General features: G+C 40.7%; 1 protein-coding gene and 1 long non-coding RNA gene across 2 annotated transcripts in view; one reads left to right on the top strand and one right to left on the bottom strand.

Annotated features, from left to right (window-relative positions):
* Positions 1-14,565, bottom strand: part of LOC134299470 (uncharacterized) — a 61,449-nt gene extending 46,884 nt beyond the window's left edge. Inside the window, exon 1 of the long non-coding RNA XR_010006686.1 lies at positions 14,388-14,565. This is a non-coding gene — a long non-coding RNA (uncharacterized LOC134299470). The remainder of the gene's footprint in view (positions 1-14,387) is intronic.
* Positions 14,566-14,655: 90 nt separating this feature from the next.
* lsm8 (LSM8 homolog, U6 small nuclear RNA associated) lies at positions 14,656-22,323 on the top strand. Its single transcript, XM_062982393.1, has 4 exons — positions 14,656-14,816; positions 18,903-18,943; positions 19,598-19,725; positions 22,058-22,323. Exons 1-4 carry the CDS (start codon positions 14,786-14,788, stop codon positions 22,146-22,148), a joined length of 291 nt encoding a protein of 96 aa, XP_062838463.1. The 5' UTR covers positions 14,656-14,785; the 3' UTR covers positions 22,149-22,323.
* Positions 22,324-22,360: the final 37 nt, after the last annotated feature.

Genomic DNA, 22,360 nt, shown 5'->3' with positions numbered 1-22,360 from the left:
AAATGGCAGTGTGAGGGAAGCAATTGTCTAAGCCTGGGTGAGAGGCATATGCAAACCCCAAATCTTGGGGAATTAGACATCCAAGTTTAGAGAGTGAAACACAGCTAATACCGCTCCTTCTGTATGCTTTTTTGTAATTTTTCCAACCTTTCAGTTTGATGATTTAAATTAATGGAGGAGGGGGAATAACTGAATTATCAAAGGAGGGTGAAGAACACATTTTGATGTGAAATATCATGAGTCGAGTTTCCAGAGCAACAGTGACAAACTCAGAAATCCCGTCAGTTTTTGCTAAAGGTGTAACATTTGAAAAAGCAAGCAACAAAGCTCTGCAGTAACAAAAGCAGATAAGCACAAATTCTTTGGTACACACAGAATGAGTCCATTCACTCCAGTGAGATTATTATGCCAGGACTGGTTGTAGGTTAGCAGTACAATTTGCATGCAAAATAACTAATCTAAATTTAGAGCCATAGTGACTAAAATGGAAAATTTATAATTTAATTGAAGCATGTAGATAATTATATTATACTCCTTAGACCAACTAAAACAATTTTAATTAAGCTCAATAATCTATCATGCAGTGGATGGGGGTCAGGAGACATGAGATCAATTCCAGTTTGGTTTTACAATGAAATGTGCAATTTGGATTGTCAAGTGTGGTGATAATTTCTCACTAATACTGTTGTAATGACCCTATACATGTGTCAAATCAACAGCCCAACATACCAACACTAAGTGGACTCGCCTCCAACTAAATATGCTTGAGACTGCAGTTATTAGGGCATAGAGTCTGATCTTAAAGTTGTTTCAGAACAACTGAAGAAAAGAAACTTCCTATTTTCCAAACATTAGTTTCTATGACTGGTTCTCAACCTGGGGTCTCTAGCTGTTTTTGGCCTTCAACCCCCAGCAAGCCTAACAGCTGGTAAACTGGCTGGGATTTCTGGGAGTTGTAGGGCAAAACACCTGGGGACCCAAAGGTTGAGAACCACTGCTTTATGAAATCTACAGTGATCCTTTGAGGAAAAATGAAGTACAACGTAGTTTCTTTGGAAATTAACATGCTTGGAGAGCTAGTGGATGTGGAAATGTTTTTGAATTGTGCAAGGACTTGTGAACATGTTTTAGGGGAAATTAGCAGCCACTGGAACCAATGTCCAAACCAATTCCCTATGAATATCATAATGCAAGAATGATGAGGTTAATGATGAAAAACTTTAGGCTTTAACTCAGCACTATCAACAACTGTTACCAGGCCATCAGGGAGATATGGAGTGCCTAATGTTGTTATTTAGTGTCAACTTGACTTTGATCTATGATGACATTATCAATAAGAAAAGCACAAGACCCTGGTGTTTTGCCCAAATTAAGCCGAGGGATAGGTTGGGAAGGATCACTACCTCGGCTTCAGTTCACACAAATTCTCATCTCACAATAGAATTAGTTGAAATTACGAGTTTTCAAGGTTTAATTAGGCAACATTCATTAATATTGCCCATAGTTTAACCCATACCTGTGTGTGTGTGTGTCTTTATTTTGTGGGTTTGATGGCAAAGATTTATATAAGGAGAAAAGTGTAGAGCAAGGGAATTTAATCATCAAAGAAAAATTACAGAGGATGACAGAGCTACTAAATCAATCAATAACACAAGAGGAAATATTAAGGATAAAAAAGGATTATGGGGAGGCAAATCACCAGGGTCAGACAGATTTTCAGCGGAATATTATAAAGCATATATAGAGGAATTAATACCACACTTAACAGAGGTATTAAATGGAATATATACCAAGCAAAATGTCCCCCAAACATGGAAGTAATCAGAAATCATTACAAAAACGGTACAGGACTCCTGCACAACTTTCACGTTTTTTATCAGGGGTAAAGGACAGCTGATGGCATGATTGTAAACAAAGAGGTGTGTTTAATCACATGGTATGGAAGCCAGACACATCATAGATTTCTCCAACCCAACAAATTGGCTTTTGATGTATTATACACCCACCTTAACAGGGGCAGATGGAACTCTCTGAAATTGGCTAGGCGTTCCTTAGGACAGATTCTCATGAAGCACCCTATGGAAATTATGATTGACTATTACATGGCTCTGTAGAGATTATGACACCAATACCTATGCCTCCTAACCACCTTTGCAGACGCCATTTCACCTAAGGATATATATGCACTCAGACCAACTCTATATGGTTGGGGAATTCAGGTGAGAAGGGTCTGTCAAGACCTAGTTGCTCACCCACTATTAGAGGGGATTGCATCAGGTCCCCCAAAAGAGAAACAGCTCCCAGAGGCCCTCAGAATCCATTCCATTTAGGGTCTTCCATGCCCTTAAAATCCAGCCATGTAGAGCTCCAACTCCCGCCCTTAGACTGGCCCTCCTTGATATCAAAAGATTCAATTAGATTATCCACTGAAGAAGCCACCCTTGAGAGTCCCCCCCCCTGAGAATGCCACCCCCCCAATGGCTATTGGAAGCTGACTGCTGGTCCCTTTAAGTCCAGAGAATGATGCCCCTGGGGATGGGGAGTTCCGGGGCAGGGGTCTACCATTGAGGTCGTGCTGAGGAGGCATAGATAAGATCGAATATGCCATTCCAGGAAGAAGCACACCAGAGTATTTGTGACTCTGAGGCGAGATAGGTTGGAGTGCCAACATGACAAACCCCCTGGGCCTAAGGTCCTGCTGTTAAATGCTGGGTCCGTAAATGGTAAAACAGATGCCATCCGGGACTTGATCCTGGATGAACAAGCAGACCTAGCTTGCATTACTGAAACCTGATTGGACAAGCTTGGGGAGGGGGAGGGGGGGGAGGTTAACCTCACCATGCTTTATTTATCCACTGGGTTTCGGGGTGCATCACCTGATAGATCAAATGTAATTTCTATAGTTTATTGTATAAATTGTATGTCCAGGGAGAGGAGTGTGTCATACCAGAATAAACAAAGGAGTGCATCAAAGAGACACATACATTATTGCCAAAACAGTTTGCGGCAAGTCTGGAAAGCTTCTTCCAAAAAATTAAATTTAAAGGTGGAGTTTCAATTCATTGTAAACTTTCTCATCTCCTCTTTGCAGACAATTGTGTCCTTTTCACCAAAAATCTGCAAGATTTACAACATGATCCCCCCCCCCCAACAACTAGCATGACTCTCAAAATCAGTAGGACTGGAAATGTTTTTTAATGTTGTAAAGTTTTATACTCTTAGTCTGTGGCCATAACAATAAAATCCATTCATTTATGGGTTCTAGGACATTTAGGTCCTAATTACATATACAAAGACTACATATATATGTATAATAAAACGTAAGATCAAGAACCACCACATTCCAGGTTCATTTCTGAAGCTCTGCAGGAATGTAACATTGCTAATGTTAAATCATCATTGCTAATGTTATATCAGCAACCTACCGCCTCCCCGAGGAAGAAGCGGAGGAAATAAGAGGGGAAATAGCAAGGATCCTGAGAAAGGCAAAACTTCCCTCCAGCAGCGTAATGAGTAAATTAAGATTAGCCATCAAAGACCTCAACTCAGATCCAGAAATCATCATTCTCCCAGCAGACAAGGGATGGCACGGTAATCATGGAAACAGAACAATACAAAGAAAAGATCAGACTACTTATGGATTCCACATTATACAAAAAACTAAAACAAGACCCAACTAACAAAATCACCAGAAAAACTAACACTCTGATCAAGAACTCCTCCATTAACCACGACATACACCAACTACTGTATAAATCGGAAGCCCTCCCACCTAGGCTTTATGGACTCCCAAAAATCCATAAGGTCTCCACCCCGCTGAGACCCACTGTTAGTGCCATTGTATCCCCCACATACGACCTGGAAAAATTTATGGCTGCACAGCTACAAACCCATATTGGGCTCACCACACACTACATCAAGGACTCAACCCACTTCAACAAAAAAATCAGCAACCTCAAGCTCAGCACCAAGGACACACTGATCAGCTTCGATGTGCTGTCTCTATTTACCAAGGTCCCGGTAGCAGACACCATCACACTTATCAACCAGAATTTCCCGGAAGACATCACAGCCCTATTTCACCATTTTCATCAGCACAAGCTATTTTCAGTGGGACAATGAATTCTATGAATAGAAAGATGGAGTAGCCATGGGGAGCTCTCAGCCCAGTCATAGCAAATTGCTACATGGAGTACTTTGAAAAACAAGATCTAGAAACAGCACCAAAAAAAGCCAACTATATGGTTCAGATATGTGGATGACACCTTCACCATTTGGAGCCATGGAGAACAAGAACTTAGCAAGTTCCTAGACCAGCTCAACAGCATCCACCCAAACATCCAATTCACCAGGGAAAAAGAAAACGAAGGGATACTGCAATTTCTAGATGTTCTAGTCATCCACAAACCCAATCAACAATTGTGCCAAAGTTTACAGAAAACCTACACACACAGATAGATACCTTCATAAAAACTCCGACCATCACCCCAGTCAAAAAAGAAGTAGTCAAAGCCCTGACAGACCATGCACAAAGAATCTGCGAACCTCACTTCCTCCAAGGTGAACTAAACCACCTAAACTGGGCTCTGCAGGCCTATGGATACTCCACCACAGACATCAGAAGAGCTGTAAGACCAAGAACAAGCCATGAGAGTAAAGACAAAGATCCACCAAGAGGAAAAGTGTTCTTACCATACACATCAGGGGAACCACTGACCGCATAGCAAGTTGATGAAGAAACACAACCTACAAACTATCTACAGACCCACTAAGAAAATCCAACAAATGCTATGTTCAGTGAAGGACAAGAGGGATCCTCTCACCTCTGCAGGGGGCGAAACATCAGGAGAGAATGTTTCTGGAATACAGCCTGAAAACACACAACCACCCAGTGATTCCGGCGATGAAAGCCTTCAACAACACAATTTAACATTTATGTATTCCCCCTAGACTTGGTGATTAGTTTAGGAATTTAGCATGAATTTTTGGCACATGTCTTCAAATGCAAGACACTAAAGCAGGCAGATGATGTGTAGGAGACAGACATGGCAATTTGATTCTGTTCACAAAATGTTACATTCATATTCTTTAGAAATGAGTAGGTCTCCTTATTTAGGTCCTGGCCAGAACCATCCAAGTTTACCTTGTCATATCTGACAAGTTTGCAGACTAAAGCTGTACAACAGCAAAAAATTTTGCTTATTTTTGAGGACCTCAAATACCCCTGAACGATTTTACAGTACCAAGTTCAGCCATGGTGATCTGACAGCTGGGTAAGATATAGCCCCATTGGCTTGAATTACATCTCCAGAAAATAAGCCAATGGGAACAACAAGAATTTCACATATATACCTTGAACAGAGCAGGCGTCCAGGCCACCAAGGTAGACAATATGTAAAATACTTTATATAACCATTACTATTTATTCTAGATCACCCTTTCATTATAAGATGCAAATAAACTAAGTCCCAAGTTGTTATGAGGCAATTGCATTATTAGGATGTTTTGGCACTTGCTATTGTCATGTACCCTTAAGTCAGCCCGAACTCATGGTGACTTCATTCTAGCAAGTGTTTTCTTCGCAAGATTCAGAGAAGACCTTACACTTAGGCTATGTGTGGCTTGCCCAAGATCACCCGGTAGGTTTCAATGGCTTAGTGCAGATTTGATCCCAGGTATTCCACGTTACACCACAAGGCTTCTCTCACATAGTGAGAGCATCCTGTCATCGCCCTGCTGGACAGATGGCCTTGATAAGTGGGAGGTTTGCCAGATCCTATCTGCCTGTTGGCATCAGCATTCGCTTTGTCTGGGTTAAGACTAGCACTTCCTGCTGATAAGAACTAGACAAATGGAAGCTGCAGGATAGGGACATGGACCATGGTGTGATATTGCCAGATCGAGTAAGAACCCAAAAGCGTGGCACAGCACTGTAAAACTATAAAACCGAACGTATTGTCACTTTTCGGAGTCCCTCCATTCCAGAGGCACCACTAGAGCTCTAGTTCTTTGTATATTTTCTACCTCCTTTTTCAGAATAAAACTTTCTGAGAACAAGAAACACCTGGTTATTTTGCTGACTGCGTCTCTGAAACTGCACCTTTTAAGAGTTTGGGGTGACACATAGACATAGTGCTAGTCAAAGTGAATCTCATATTTTAAATTCAAATATTGCAAATACTTTCTTTAAAAGGAGTATAACTTAAATTCTTATGCCCTGACTCTGGATTTACACAAGCTACAAACTGCATCTGCATTTATTCTATAAGCCAGTTTCGAGCTAACTTCAAACTGCAGCGGCTACAGAATAGACACCACCAAAGCATGGAGAATAAAGTATAATAATAATAACAATAACAACAACAGGGGAAAGTCTGAAATAATCCCCTTAATATGTATCAATGAGTCCCTGTAAAATGCTGGCTCCTGTAAAATGCTCCAGGGGTATATAGTTAGGCAGCGGAGGAATAACTGACCCCTTGGGAGATATAATTGATTACCTCCAGTGCTAACCATCAACCCCCCCCCCCCCAAAAAAAACACCTCTTATGCCTCCAGAGCACTGGTGAACATCTCAACAGAAAAAGACATCTTTGGTGGCTGTCAAGCCATGATACTGCAATTTCTAGAACCAGTTTGGAGGCCAAATACAGTGTTTTATGTAATCACCATCCCAGACTTGAGCCTGTTCCAGAAATGTCCATTTAATCATTTGTACTGCAAAAATGGTTTATCAAACCATCCCCAAACAGATGTAAGTGGTAAGTGCAGAAGAGCCCCCTGAATCTGTAAAATTAATGTACTCACCCTCCCCCAACTGGTCTTGTATTTAAGTAGAAATAGGAATAGTGAAGTTGATCTGACTCAGCTGCCATGGTGCCCTCTAGTGACAAAAGACTCTTAATTCAATCTAGCTGAAATGAACTATCATTAGATAATTTTGACTTACATTTTATCTTTTAAAAAATGAAAGGGATGTACAATTTTGAAATTTGGTTCATTTTGCCTGATTGAGGAGAAATCTGCAAAGTAGACTCACATTATAGTAGTGCCAGCACTGAATATATAGCTAAGAAAAAGAGCCTAAGCAAGAAATTGGAAAACTAAAGAAATCCCAACAATGGAAGAATGGACATTGAAATTAGCAGATATTATGAGTATGGACAATTTAATCTATTACCTTAAGAATTACCAAAGTATCCCCCCCCCCAAAAAAAAAACAAGTTTGGACTTTATTGAAAAACTATTTGAAACAAGAAAAATTGAGAATGATAATTTAAAATGAAAAAATACAGGAATTCTAGAGAGTAGATTAAATACAAAAATTGGAAGAAAAACAAAGATTTAACACCACGATTAAAGAGATTGGAAGTCAACAATATCCTATTTATATATTGTATCTTTGCCCTATAGAGTATATGTTGTCCTTTTATTTTTATTTATTTTTTGTTCTGTTTGTGGTAAATTGTTTCAGTTTTTTTAGATAGCTCCCATTTTTCCATCCCCTATCATCACATGTTAAGCTCAGTTGAGCATTTTATAACTTGTAGTCACTATTGTTTGATTAATTAAAATTATTTTTTAAAGAAAAGAGCCTAAGAACATTAATCAAAAGAGGTATTTGATGTGCAATATTAAAGAAACCAAGAAGTGGAATTATGCAGTTGAAAGGAAGTAGAAGTAGTGGGCATGTCAAATCTGGCAGTAGCAGTTATATAAAAAAAGAAAACAGATTAATGCTATCTATTAAAGCTGGTAAAACCAGGAAAAACAAACTATCCAAGTAACTTGAATCTTGCAGATTTTGGACACTTCACAAGAGTACCCTGCTTAGCTCAGATTATGATACTATTTCAAAGTAGGCAGTGAATTGCATGTTTCTTGTTAAAGTCTATTATGGGATTGGAAGGGAAGGGACTGGTACTACTGCAAGGAAAGAGTTGCCAGAAAGTGCTACTGCATTATATTCCTTGGATACACACAAGACATCTTTGGAATGTACTGTCTCCTTCAAGTTTGGCGGGGAAGGACTATTTCCTAAACAAAACTGATCCAAGATAAAGTTTGATAAGGTGTGCAAAGGGAATCCCCTTCAAAGCACCTTCAACTTCTGTAAAAACTTCAGTTACTGTTTAATATTCTTGCTCAGGAATAGCTGTATAGTATGGTTTACATACAAAGTATTCTCCATGGTGGGTGCTAAAGCAAAGATACTTGAGGGCCCTCTTTCACAGTGTTTGTCAAATCCATCTAAATAATGGTAAGGAAGCTTTTTTTGGGAAATCTTTTTCTGCATAAGCTTGATAAAAATGTTTCCTTAAAAAAAAGAAAGAAAGATCCAAAATATCGATCATGATAAATTAAACCCTGAAATTGTGAAATTACGCCTTTCGGGATGCACTGTTTTATTTTATGTCAAAGATTTTTTTAAAAAATCGGAATATTCAATATTCTACATTCAAGACATCAACAGAAAGTATCACCTGTCCATCATTAAGAGTTCATAAACTGAAAAGGAATTTGGTACTTTTCATAAACCAATACGACAACTTTGTAGGTTCTTCCTCCTATGCATTAACAATTATTTTATAATCCAAGCACTAATATATTCCCATTACACTCCTTTGCCATGTGTATTTCAGATGCAATTGAAAAGGGATTTGTCATAAGTGTTGACTCATATATACTCAAAATATCTTTGAGTAGGAGGACTGGGTGCCTAAATCACTCCAGCATACTCTGATCTATTACTACTTGTTCTTTGAAATGATCAGCATACTGTAAAGTAAGCCTACCATATGCAAAGATTCAAAAAATCATTCTTCCCTACTCAACTTTTAAAGGTTCACCCCCGCCGCCCTTCATATATGTCTGCATGCATTCCCAAGCTAAAATGAAGGCATATAACTCAGGGTCATAGCACAGGACTTCTATGATGATGGCAAACACACATTTTTTTAAATTGTGATGCTTTAACTAGTTCTCTTTCCAAGTCTGAAATTATAATCTGAATAAATTACCGAAGTATATATGGCATAATTCCCATCTCTGTGTGGGATATTTCCAGGACTTCATGCAAAACCATGAATAATTGTGAATTCGAATGAACAAATGACTTCCAGCGGAAGCATACTACACAGTTGTACTGCATTTAACCCAAGAAATACCTACATAGGACACTTCTCTAGGCATCGGTAGGCACTCCAGCGATAGTCAAGTTCTTACAAAAGCATTGACAGAAAAAACTAGAATATACTTAAGTTAGGATATATTTTGCCAGATGTGGGAACCATGGGTATCAGTCTCACGGACATACAGAGCATCAGGGCCGTAGCCAGAAAAATATTTCGGGAGGGGTTTTGAAAATTTCGGGGGGGGGGGGGGTTTAAACCTCCCGCTACAAACCTGTCAATATCTGCTTGAGATAGTGCCTGGAGGGACTCTTAATGTTTTGCGTCTCATAGACTTAGCATGAGGATTTGGTTAACCATTTAAAATTCATGAGTAAACCAGGTTTTTTTAAGAACCTGAAAAATTTCGGGGGGGGGGGGGGGGTTGAACCCCTAAAAAAAAAACCTCGCTACAGGCCTGCAGAGCATACTGAAAATAAAAATAAAAACCAGTTTTTGTGCATTTGTGATCATCCTAATTATAAGCAACTCCCAAAGAAATTTTAGTAGGAGCACCAATTATGGAATTGTCTCCCGCAGACAAGGGAATGTTGTCACCTATTGGTTTTAAGATTGTAAGACAATTACCTTCAAAGGGTCCTGGCTCAGGAGGGAAATCAGGCAAAGAAACTCAGTTTCGTGAAAGATGCAAAAAGCAAAGTTTATTTTCAAATAGCTATGAGAAGGCGAACAGCTACATATACCCGAGAGCTGTATCATGAAAATGGCCGTCGCAACATATGCGTAGCAAACAAAGAATTTTATATCTCGGCTTATCTAGAATTGACCAACAGCTGAGGATCTTCCCCACCTTCCACACCTACTTGGCACAAGTGATACCAATGACCTAACTTGTTTATTCTAAGCTTTCTTCTCTCTCTGGAACTTCCTGAAAGAAGGCACCAGTTCACAGGAAGAGAGGGGTACAGGCCCTGTGTTGCACATACTACTTTGGTTCATACAAAGTGCTTATATTGTCTATATAAAGGCTATATGATATATGCAGAGGCAAAGCTATGTTAGGCAAAAGTTTACTATTTTCTGGCTTATGGTCCCTTCAAGATAAGACACTTATTCTGACGCATTAACTATTTCAATATAATGAAAAAGATCTAATGTGAAATATTGGAATTGGACAAAGTAGGCAGTCAATTCCATGGTTTCTTGCAATTCTTATCCTAGGGTTTTCATGACAAGCTTTACTTTAGACAATGTTTACCACTGTCTTCTTCAAAGGCTGAGTGTGAATTGTCCATGACCACCCACTGGATTTCTATGGCTCAGCAGCGAACCATAGTCTCCCAGCATCCTATACCAATAAGCCATTGTACTATACTAACTTTGACATACTTAATAGCAGTAAAAGAGGAGCAAATACATCTTAGTAGCAGTCAAACGGCAGTAGACTCCTACCATCACAATACAGCAGCTACTTAGCTGAAGAATTACCACCTTAAAAAGTGAATTTATATTGAACACATTTTTGTTGGAGCTCACGAGCCACTCTATTAAAACAGTTTGGTATTGTGTAGGAGTTCTCCTTCTTAATATTGAGTCAATTATGCAGAGAAAAATAAAGGAGCCCTCTTGAAGCAGCAATTTTGTGAATACCTCCTGTGCACTGACTCATTCTACCCTCTAGCTTTTATTGGCTTTGAATATAAGTGGAGACATCCATTATTTTAGATGTCTGCTTTGCTCCAAGGATACGGCTTGATGTTTAAATGTGGCTAGAAGGCCTGGAACTGAGTCAGTGACCTTCAGTATTACGCTGGCAGCCAACTTACTTCACTGAAGTTTCCATTCTTTGGGGAAAAGAGAGTATTTCCCTTAGCACACACTTTGTACTCACAACTTGGAGATATTAATTTTGTATTGAAAATTACAACGGTTCAGTGACTGGTCCTTTTGTACTGTTATGATTGGAAATAATTGATAACAAATAAAAAATTCTTATCACCAGGGCAAAAAAGAAAAAGTGGTCAGATGAGGGCAAATATAGCCTTTAGATTTAGGAATTATGGTTTCTACATCTTACACAAGACGAATAGAGAACAAAGTGGGATATGTTTTTAAGTCGTCATGAATTAAAACAGCCTTTTTGAGTCATTTGCCATTGCAAATCATAATGCGAGGTGAAATAGGGTGAGAAAGGGAAAGGAGAAGGAAGGCTGCATAGAGGGAAGACAGCCACAACATCTTCAGATGCACAAATGGTAGTGTGAACCGGAGAAAACAGTGACACACAGTATCAAGCAGACTCCTTTTAGTATTAATTATTGGGTTTTTTTGAGGCATGCTAAAATGTGATTGGTGGCAGAAAATTGGGCCAACAATCAGCAAATATGATAATACAAATATGGTATTGGTTACTGGCATATGGGGAGTGATCTGCCACAACAGATTTGAGCTGACTCAATATGAAGCCCTTCAAGTTGCCTCGGATGCCGCAGGGTCATTAGGTTTTGGAGTTATTTTCCACGGTCATTGGTGCGCTGAAGCATGGCCGCAGCAACCTTCCTTTTCTGGCATTAACCACCACCTTCACCCACTCTGCCAAACCCCCTTCTGGCCTCCTTTACCAGCTAGGATGGGCAGGGGTCTAGGATACATGCAATTGCTCTCACCTCTCCAAGGATTTTGTCCACATCAAGCTGCACCAATTGAAAAGAATTCATCAAAACTGGACAAGCAGGTGTTCTTGTTACATCCTCAGACTGCTGTTAACATGGTGTCGGAATTGGAACGGATCAGAGAGACTTAGTCCACAAAGAACCAAACAATTGCTTCAAAGCAAGCTGTCAAGTGGTCAGGGATCCCATCTTGGGAGATGGGATTTAACAACCCTCCGACCACTCAAAGCAGCTCCGCTGAACGGTTCTTTGCAGACGCAATATTGGTTGCAAAGAAATATTTCTTTGCAGCTTCTATTGCTGCGGCATATGTCCTTAGGTAGGCCCATAGCCATGTTCGGTCTGACTCGCCACGATTCAAACACCACAGACACTCTAGTTCCCTTTTCACCCGTTTCATTGCTGCCAGCTCCTCAGCCCAACTGTGCTTGAGCCACCACAGAGAGAAAGGGGTGGGGTATAAAGATAAATCTATCTATAGCTTCCATATCTATTAAAAGTCAGTGTTTGTGCATAGCAGACAATATTTCCTTTTGCTTGGTTTGGCTGCCACTTCCACAGGCCACTGCAACCCCCACAAATGACAGGCCTGGACCAAACTTGCACACAGACACCCCTCCCCCCAAGACCCACTTTATGTTCTGGTACGATTTGGGGGAGGATTCACCATGGACAATGGGATTTGCTGTACCTTCAACCACATCCGGAGACTACTGCTAACCCCATCACCTAGGATCTGGACCAAATTTGGCACACAGCCTCTCTATGACACACTTTATGCCATTGGATGTAGCTGTAAAGGATTTAGAGCTTAGGAGGCAAACACGCAGAGTTCTGGTGGCGCAGAAGATTAAACCACTGAGCTGCTGAACTTGCTAACTGAAAAGTCGTCAGTTCGAATCCAGGGAGGTGGGTGAACTCCCGCTGTTAGCTCCAGCTTCTGCCAACCTAGCAGTTCGGAACCATGCAAATGTGAGATCAATAGGTACCGCTCTGGCTGGAAGATAACGGGTGCTCCATTAAGGCATGCCGGCCACATGACTTTGGAGGTGTCTGCGGACAATGCTGGTTCTTTGGCTTAGAAATGGAGATGAGCACCAACCCCCAGAGTCGGACACAACTAGACTTAATGTCAAAGGAAAACATTTACCTTACCCTTGGGGGCCAGAATGGAATAATAGCATTCCAATGGGAAAATCCCGCAGTTTTGAGTTAAGATCTAGTTCCTTTAATACTCTTGGATGATGTACATCTGGCCTTGGAGACTTCAATTTGTTTAGTGTGGCCAGGTATTGCTGGGCTTTACCTAGGCATATTACTTATTGCCTTGTCTGCCCCATATTGCTCAGACTGAAATGCTGATTTCCTTTTAGGAGAACACCGAGGCAAAGAAGGTATTGAGCAATTAGTTCTTAATTCTTATCCAGATGGTTTCGACCTGGTTTTCAGGATTGATGTCCTACATCTCTTCACATATCAATGCATCCTTGACATATAATGCTGCTCTACCCACTCTTCCTTCAAAACAATGCACAACAAGAACTCCCATTTCCAAAGATGCATTTGCCAGGCATCTTTGAGAAGCACTTTGGGATAATGGCTACACACGAAGCATCCACACTTATTCAATATTGGAGGATATCTGTCTGCTGCCGCCACCCACAGGTCCTCTTAGCAAGATACTAGGGTGTCATCCATGCCTTCAGGGACAATAGCAGCAACTTCAGGTTTGGCAGGTAGAAGAGGCCAGGTCAGTGCAACATCTGAAATGGCTGGGAGTGGGGCAGGAGAGTGATGGGAGATTTGAATGGGGGAGAAGGCAGACACGAATAGGAAAGAATAGATACTAAATTTGTGACACCAGAATAGGTAATGTCCTTCTGCGCTCTAAATACAGTAGTCTCACTTATCCAAGCTAAACGGGCCAGCAGAACATTGGATAAGCTTGGATAATAAGGTGGGATTAAGGAACAGCCTATTAAACATCAAATTAGGTTATGATTTTACAAATTAAGCCCCAAAACACCATGTTATACAACACATTTGACAGAAAAAGCAGTCCAATACGCAGTAATGTTATGTTGAAATTACTGTCTTACTAATTTAGCACCAAAATATCACGATATATTGAAAACATTGACTACAAAAATGGCTTGGATAATCCAGAGGCTTGGATAAGTGAGGCTTGGATAAGTGAGATTCTACTGTAATTGCTTTTTAAACTACGGGTCATCTCAAATGAGGTCCTCTCAGTTCTTGCTAGGGTCATGAAAAAATTGGAAACAATACAAGGTTTCTGAATGCCACCTAGACATTCAAACCAATCTGTTAAGATGCAGTGCTCACACTGAACTTTCTTCAGCTGTAAAATAAATTTGACAGAAAAAGTAGTTCAATACACAGTAACGGTATGTTGTAATTACTGTATTTACGAATTTAGCACCAAAATATCACGATATATTGAAAACATTGACTACAAAAATGGCTTGGCTAATCCAGAAGCTTGGATAAGTGAGACTCTACTGTATTTCAAACTTTTTACTAGACAGCTGCTAGCAGGCCAAATAGGCCTGAAAAGTCTCACCTCTAAATGACACCCATACTCCCTCCCTGAAAGTCCAAAGGCTTCACTCGCCAAAGGCGACGCTTAAAGAGCAGTCCCGCTGACATGCGCAGTCACGACGGCCCCGCCTACTCCCTCTGCTCTCGCGCTCTCCCCCCGCCCTCACGTTGAGAGCAAAGAGCACCAATAATATTCGAGCAAAAAGGAACGTAGATTTAGACGTTTAATTTCAAAGGTGTTAACTTCCGGTTTCTTATAGTGGAATAGCTCTCGATTCCTTTTGGCGCATGCGCAGTGTGGCCCCGCGAAGGCGTGTGTGGTGTGTCCCGGATGTAACGATCCCGAGTGGAGTCTGTGTGAGCGCGCCAGAAGATCCAAGTCTCTGCGAGGAAGTCTAGGCCGTTGCCGCCGCCGCCGCCATGACTTCCGCGCTGGAGAATTATATTAACCGTATCCTTCAGCAGAGCGGTCTGAGTAGCAGTGGGCGAGGCTGGGGTGAAAAGGTTGGGCGGAGGAGGAGAAAGGCCCTTGGGAACCGGCTCTTCCCGTCGGCCTTCGCGCTCCAGAGGGGCTCGCGAGCGTGGAGTTCGGCTGCTTCTGATTGGGCGCTTCCGGGTTTAAAAGCGGATGGCGAGCGAAGAGTAGCACACTGAGGAGAAGAAAGCGGGGAGGGGTTGCAAGCACCGATAATGGGCTGCTTTCATGAACTTTGAGGGAGTGGGTCGGGGCTTACTTTCTAAAGAGAAGGCTTGCTTATATTTGGGCAGAAACCTCAAGTGATTCTGTTAGAATTAACGCTACTTGTATTTATATATGTGTATATGTATTATATATACACAGACACATAAATAGTATACATCATGTGCACTGACAGTAAAAAGAAACGGGCCATGCCAAAGGTGTATAATCTAAAGCAGGCATGCGCAAACTTAGGCCCTCCAGATGTTTTGGACGTCAACTCCCACAATTTCTAACAGCCGATAAGCTGTTGAAGTCTAAAACACCTAAGTTTGCCCATGCCTGATAAAGTAATACGTACAGTAGAATCTCACTTATCCAAGCTTCACTTATCCAATGTTCTGTATTATCCAAGGCAGTCTGCCTTTTAGTAGTCATTGTTTTTGTAGTAAATGTTGCAATGTTAGTGCTAAATTTGTAAATACAGTAATTACATAACATGACTGTGTATTGAACTGCTTTTTCTGTCATTTTCTTGTAAAACATGATGTTTTGGTGCTTAATTGGTGAAATAATTAATTTTATGTTTAATAGGCTTTTTTCTTAATCCCTCCATATTATCCAAGATTTTTGCTTATCCAATATTCTGCTGGCCCGTTTATGTTAGATAAGTGAGACTACTGTATATATGTATCTATATATATATATATATGTAGTCAAAGGCTTTCATGGCCAGAATCACTGGGATGCTGTGAGTTTTCTGGGCTGTATGGCCATGTTCCAGAAGCATTCTGTCCTGACGTTTTGCCTGCATCTATGGCAGGCATCCTCAGGTTGTAAGAACTATTGGAAACTAAGCAAATGAGGTGTATATATCTGTGGAATGATCAGGGTGGGAGAAAGAATTATTGTTTGCCTGAGGCAAGTGTGAATGTTGCACCTGGCTGCCTTGATTAGCATTGAATGGCTTTTCAGCTTCAAAGCCTGGCTGCTTCCTGCCTGAGGGAATCCTTTGTTGGGAGATTTTAGCTGGCCCTGATTGATTCATGTCTGGAATTCCTTTGTCTTCTGATTGTAGTTCTGAATGCCTCACAACCTCTAGGATGCCTGTCATAGATGCGGGCAAAAGGTCTGGAACATAGCCATACATAGCCATACAGCTTAGAAAACTCGCAGCAACCCAGTGATTTCAGCCATGAAAGCCTTTGACAACACAAATGTATTAACATATTACAGATAGAGAAGAAAAAACTAGTATGGAACTGTGGTTTTCAATGTTTTCTTCAAATACCTTTTGTATCCATAGAATCATAGAATAGTAGAGTTGGAAGAGACCTCATGGGCCATCCAGTCCAACCCCCTGCCAAGAAGCAGGAAATCGCATTCAAAGCACCCCCGACAGATGGCCATCCAGCCTCCGCTTAAAAGCCTCCAAGGAAGGAGCCTCCACCACAGCCCGACAGAGAGTTCCACTGTCGAACAGCCCTCACAGTGAGGAGGTTCTTCCTGATGCTCAGGTGGAATCTCCTTTCCTGTAGTTTGAAGCCATTGTTCCGTGTCCTAGTCTGCAGGGCAGCAGAAAACAAGCTTGCTCCCTCCTCCCTATGACTTCCCTTCACGTATTTGTACATTGCTATCATGTCTCCTCTCAGCCTTCTCTTCTGCAGGTTAAACATGCCAAGCTCTTTAAGCCGCTCTTTATAGGGCTTGTTCTCCAGACCCTTAATCATTTTAGTCGCCCTCCTCTGGACGCTTTCCAGCTTGTCAACATCTCCCTTCAACTGTGGTGCCCAGAATTGGACGCAGTATTCCAGGTGTGGTCTGACCAAGGCAGAATAGAGGGGGAGCATGACTTCCCTGGATCTAGACGCTATACCCCTATTGATGCAGGCCAGAATCCCGTTGGCTTTTTTAGCTGCTGCATCACATTGTTGGCTCATGTTTAACTTGTTGTCCACGAGGACTCCAAGGTCTTTTTCGCACACACTGCTGTCAAGCCAGGCATCCCCCATTCTGTATCTTTGATTTCCATTTTTTCTGCCGAAATGAAGTATCTTGCATTTGTCCCTGTTGAACTTCATTTTGTTAGTTTCGGCCCATCTCTCTAGTCTGTCAAGATCGTTTTGAATTCTGCTCCTGTCTTCTGGTGTGTTAGCTATCCCTCCCAGTTTTGTGTCATCTGCAAACTTGATGATCGTGCCTTCTAACCCTTCGTCTAAGTCGTTAATAAAGATGTTGAACAGAACCGGGCCCAGGACGGAGCCCTGCGGCACTCCACTTGTCACTTCTTTCCATGATGAAGACGACGCATTGGTGAGCACCCTTTGGGTTCGTTCGCTTAGCCAATTGCAGATCCACCTAACCGTAGTTTTGTCTAGCCCACATTTTACTAGTTTATTTGCCAGAAGGTCGTGGGGGACTTTGTCGAAGGCCTTACTGAAATCCAGATAGGCTACATCCACAGCATTCCCTGTATCGACCCAACTCGTAACTCTATCGAAAAAAGAGATCAGATTAGTCTGGCATGACTTGTTTTTGGTAAATCCGTGTTGACTATTAGCAATGACCGCATTTGTTTCTAAGTGTTCGCAGACCACTTCCTTGATGATCTTTTCCAGAATCTTGCCTGGTATCGATGTGAGGCTGACCGGACGGTAATTGTTTGGGTCGTTCTTTTTTCCCTTCTTGAAGATAGGGACCACATTTGCCCTCCTCCAATCTGCTGGTACTTCTCCCGTTCTCCAAGAACTCTTGAAGATAATTGCTAGTGGTTCTGAAATAACTTCCGCTAATTCCTTCAATACTCTTGGATGTAGCTGATCTGGCCCTGGGGACTTGAATTCGTTTAGAGAGGCCAGGTGTTCCTGGACAACTTGTTTCCCTATTTGGGGTTGGATTTCCCCCAATTCTTCGTCCATTCCATGTTGCTGAGGTTGAAGATGGCTTTCTTTTTGTGAGAAGACCGAGGCAAAGAAGGCATTGAGCAGTTCTGCCTTTTCCCTGTCCCCTGTCGCCATCACCCCATCTTCTCCTTGCAGAGGCCCTATCGCCTCCTTTTTCTTCCTTTTTCTACCAACGTAAGCAAAAAAGCCTTTTTTGTTGTTTTTTATGTCCCTGGCAAGCCTGAGCTCATTTTGTGCTTTAGCCTTGCGAACCTTTTCCCTACAGGTGTTGGCTATACGTTTGAATTCTTCTTTGGTGATTTCTCCCCTTTTCCACTTCTTGTGCATGTCACTTTTGATCTTTAGCTCAGTTAGAAGTTCTTTGGACATCCATTCTGGCTTCTTTGCACTTGTCTTATTTTTCTTCTTTGTTGGCACTGTTTGCATTTGTGCCTTGAGTATTTCACTTTTGAAAAACTCCCATCCATCCTTAACTCCCTTGTTTTTTAATATTGGCGTCCATGGAATGCCGCTCAGTAATTCCTTCATTTTTTGGAAGTCAGCTCTCTTAAAGTCGAGAATGCGTGTTTGACTTGTCTTAGTTTCAGCATTCCTTTGTATTGCAAACTCCAGGAGCACATGAACACCCAAGACTTAATTTAATATTTGAGTGATGGAATATGAAGTATTGAGTGGTTGGTATAGTACTGAGCCATGGTAGTTAAAGTGGTATCAAACTGCATTAAACAGTGTAGATACTCCAAATGAATCCTAAGGGTTCCGTAGGATGGAACCATGGCAGATTGCAACTGCAATATGGGCAGAGCCACTTAAAAACTTGGAAGGGCTCACCATCTCCTGTAAATAACTCTATATGGTTGTATTTGTTTTGGGAATTAAGATGCTGCAATAGAAGATTAGGCAGAGCAAATGCGCCTGTGCCTTTCTTGTGGTTTTTCTTTAACTTGAGCCCCAGGTACTGTTGCTGTGATTACTTCAGATGGTCGAATGATTGTGGTAAGAATTCACACCAAATCTAAACACTATACTTTTGTAGATTGTTCATTTAGTAGTAGCCGTAGATAAAAATAATAGCTGTGGGAAAACTTTATACATCAGTTATGGAAGACATGTAAGAGTCACAAACTTCAATCCCTGAGAGGATGAACCTGTTTCTTTACAAAACATTTTCATGATACCTTCATTTGACAGTGGGAGTTGTCTGTTCACCCTGAAAATTAGTGTTCATTGTGTTCTTTAAAACTAAGGTTCAAATAGAAACGTCTTTGGTGGTAGCAATGAATCAAGGGTGGTGGTGCCTGGTGGGGAGATTAGATTAATAAAGTCTCACATAAGAACATTGAGGGCATCTAGAAGATCTCCACATTTAATATCACAGAGATGGGATAAATGGAAGCATTTGGGATCAGTAACTGAAAGAAGAAGAATCTCCCCTCAGAATATCAGGGGAGATTAAATTTTATTGATTATACAGAATCATATACTTCAGAATAATGTGGTGAAGTTAACATATTTAAAGCTATATGATTTTGGTAAATAGTGTAATATCCAGAGCATTCTAATTAGTGTTAAGTAGCATAATTTTATATTTATAATGTGTTTTGGACATAAACATATGAGAATTTGAAATGTCTCTATTTTCCCCCCAAGGGAACTCTCAAGGGTTTTGATCAGACCATCAACCTGATTTTGGATGAAAGCCATGAAAGGGTGTTCAGTTCTTCACAAGGAGTAGAACAAGTTGTTTTAGGATTATACATTGTAAGAGGCGATAATGTGTAAGTTTGGTTTCCTCTGTTTTGTTAGTGTAATTTGTTGGTGTAAATCATCTATCTATCTGAAAGGCTTTGAGTGGCTTTTTGAAAGCTAGTTATTGATACACAATATAGGTATTTTTGCTAGGAGCTTCTCTGTATCTACTAATTAATGCATGCTTTCAAACTTAATTTATGTATTATTGCAGTAAAGTGAAACAGCCCAACGGTTCCCTCTTTTGGTGAGCTGGGGCCTCCAACATTTATGTCGTACTTATGCAATATCTATGTTCCCATGTTTCTGAAATGCCACTGCCATCTTTCTGGTCCAGTCTGCTAGGAACTTGACTTTTTTTTAAAAAAATCTAGATTTCAGCCGTTCCCCAAAAAATGAGTGATGGCATCACGGCGACCGGCAAAACAACAAAACTACAGGCCCCCCAACCTTGAAATTTGACAACACAACCCATCATCCACGCCTCTAGGTTGATACAACAAAAAGAAAAGAAAAATAAAGTCCTAATAAGAAGAAAGGAATAATTGTTTTTATCCAATTGCTGCCAGTTACAGGGATAATCTCTGCCCACTTGGTCTCCTAGCAACCAACTCAGCCAAGGGACAGCCAGGATTCAGTTAGGGGACAGGCAGACTTAGGCCTCACGTAGGCCTCTTCCACAGATTATCTAATTTGCACTGGATTATATGGCAGTGTAGACTCAAGGCCTTTCCACACAGCTATAGAACCCATTTATAATCTTATATTATCTGCTTTGCACTGGGTTATCTTGACTCCACACTACCATATAATGCACTTCAGTGTGCATTTTATACAGCTGTGAAGAAGGGGCCTCATATAATCCAGTTCTAAGCAGATAATATAAGATTATCAATATACAGTAGAGTCCCACTTATCCAACATAAACAGGCCGGCAGGATAAGTGAATATGTTGGATAATAAGAAGGGATTCAGGAAAAGCCGATTAAACATCAAATTAGGTAATCGTTACACAAATTAAGCACCAAAACATCATATTATACAACAAATTTGACAGAAAAAATAGTTCCATGTGCAGTAATGCTATGTAGTAATTACAGTAGAGTCTCACTTATCCAACGTTCTGGATTATCCAACGCATTTTTGTAGTCAATGTTTTCAATATATCGTGATATTTTGGTGCTAAATTCATAAATATAGTAATTACTACATAGCATTACTGCGTATTGAACTACTTTTTCTACCAAATTTGTTGTCTAACATGATGTTTTGGTGCTTAATTTGTAAAATCATAACCTAATTTGATGTTTAATAGGCTTTTCCTTAATGCCTCCTTATTATCCAACATATTTGCTTATCCAACATTCTAACGGCCAGTTTATGTTGGATAAGTGAGACTCTAAAATATCACAATGAATTTAAAACACTGACTACAAAAACATTGATTACGAAAAGGCAGACTGCATTGGATAATCCAGAACATTGTATAAGCGAATGTTGGATAAGTGAGATTCTACTTTAATATGAAATAATTACTGGGATAGAATAATGCAGAACAATATAAATTCACTCAGTGAGGAAACAGCCAGGCTTTAAAGCTGCAAGGCCATTACATCCTAATCATTTCCCCTAATTGCAGCATTCGTACTTACCTCCAACAGACAAAAAAAAAAACCAATCAGAAATATTGTGTATTCACAACCTTTAGGAAATAATATCCCCTGATGGCGCAGCGTGTTAAAGCGCTGAACTTCTGGACCGAAAGGCCGCAGGTTTAAATTGGGGGAGCGGGGAGATCCCCCACTGTTAGCCCCAGCTTCTGCCAACCCAGAAGTTCAAAAACATGCAAATGTGAGTGCATCAATAGGTACTGCTCTGGCGGGAAGGTAACGCCGCTCCATGCAGTCATCCCACATGACCTTGGAGGAGTCTACGGACAACGCCAGCTCTTCGGCTTAGAAATGGAGATGAGCACCAACCCCCAGAGTCAGACATGATTGGACTTAATGTCAGGGGAAAACGTTTACCCTTTACCTTAACTACCACCAATTCCTCAATACTTTATTTCTCATACCACCATACTTCGCTACAGCAACGCGTGGCCGGGCACAGCTAGTGTATCATAAGATGTTTTTAAACAGTACATGGACAGTGTAGCTAAGTTGTACTGTATTTTCTGTGACTAATAAAAGTAATGCTTGTTTTATTTTGATGCTCATTTTTTGGTCTCACTGTGTTATTTTTGCTTTGCCTAAAGCTAACCTTCAGCATTAAGCAGAATTGATAATTTTAAAGTATCGAAATCTTGTGCTGTTATCAACTTTATAAATTTATTATCTATAACTGTAATTTCTTTCACAGGGCTGTAATTGGCGAGATTGATGAAGAGACAGATTCATCTCTTGACCTGGGGAACATTCGAGCAGAACCGTTGAACTCAGTAGTACATTGAGTTAAAAAGGGATGAGGCTGTAGAAGGACTTCTTGAAGCTCCAGCTGTACAGAACTATTTATACATTGGCATGGCTGCTTTTTTACAAGTTATGTGTCACAACCTGAATAGCAGATACTTTCCTATTTTGAATGTTATGGTTTGATATGTTTATTAAAGTGTCCATTTTATTAAAGACTTGTGAGGTTTTTAAAAATCTACAACACATTGAA

Source organism: Anolis carolinensis, chromosome 5 (assembly GCF_035594765.1).
Source record: "Anolis carolinensis isolate JA03-04 chromosome 5, rAnoCar3.1.pri, whole genome shotgun sequence".
Taxonomy (NCBI): Eukaryota; Metazoa; Chordata; class Lepidosauria; order Squamata; family Dactyloidae; genus Anolis; species Anolis carolinensis.
Note: the sequence above shows the minus strand (reverse complement) of the source record. Positions and strands in the feature narration are given on the sequence as shown.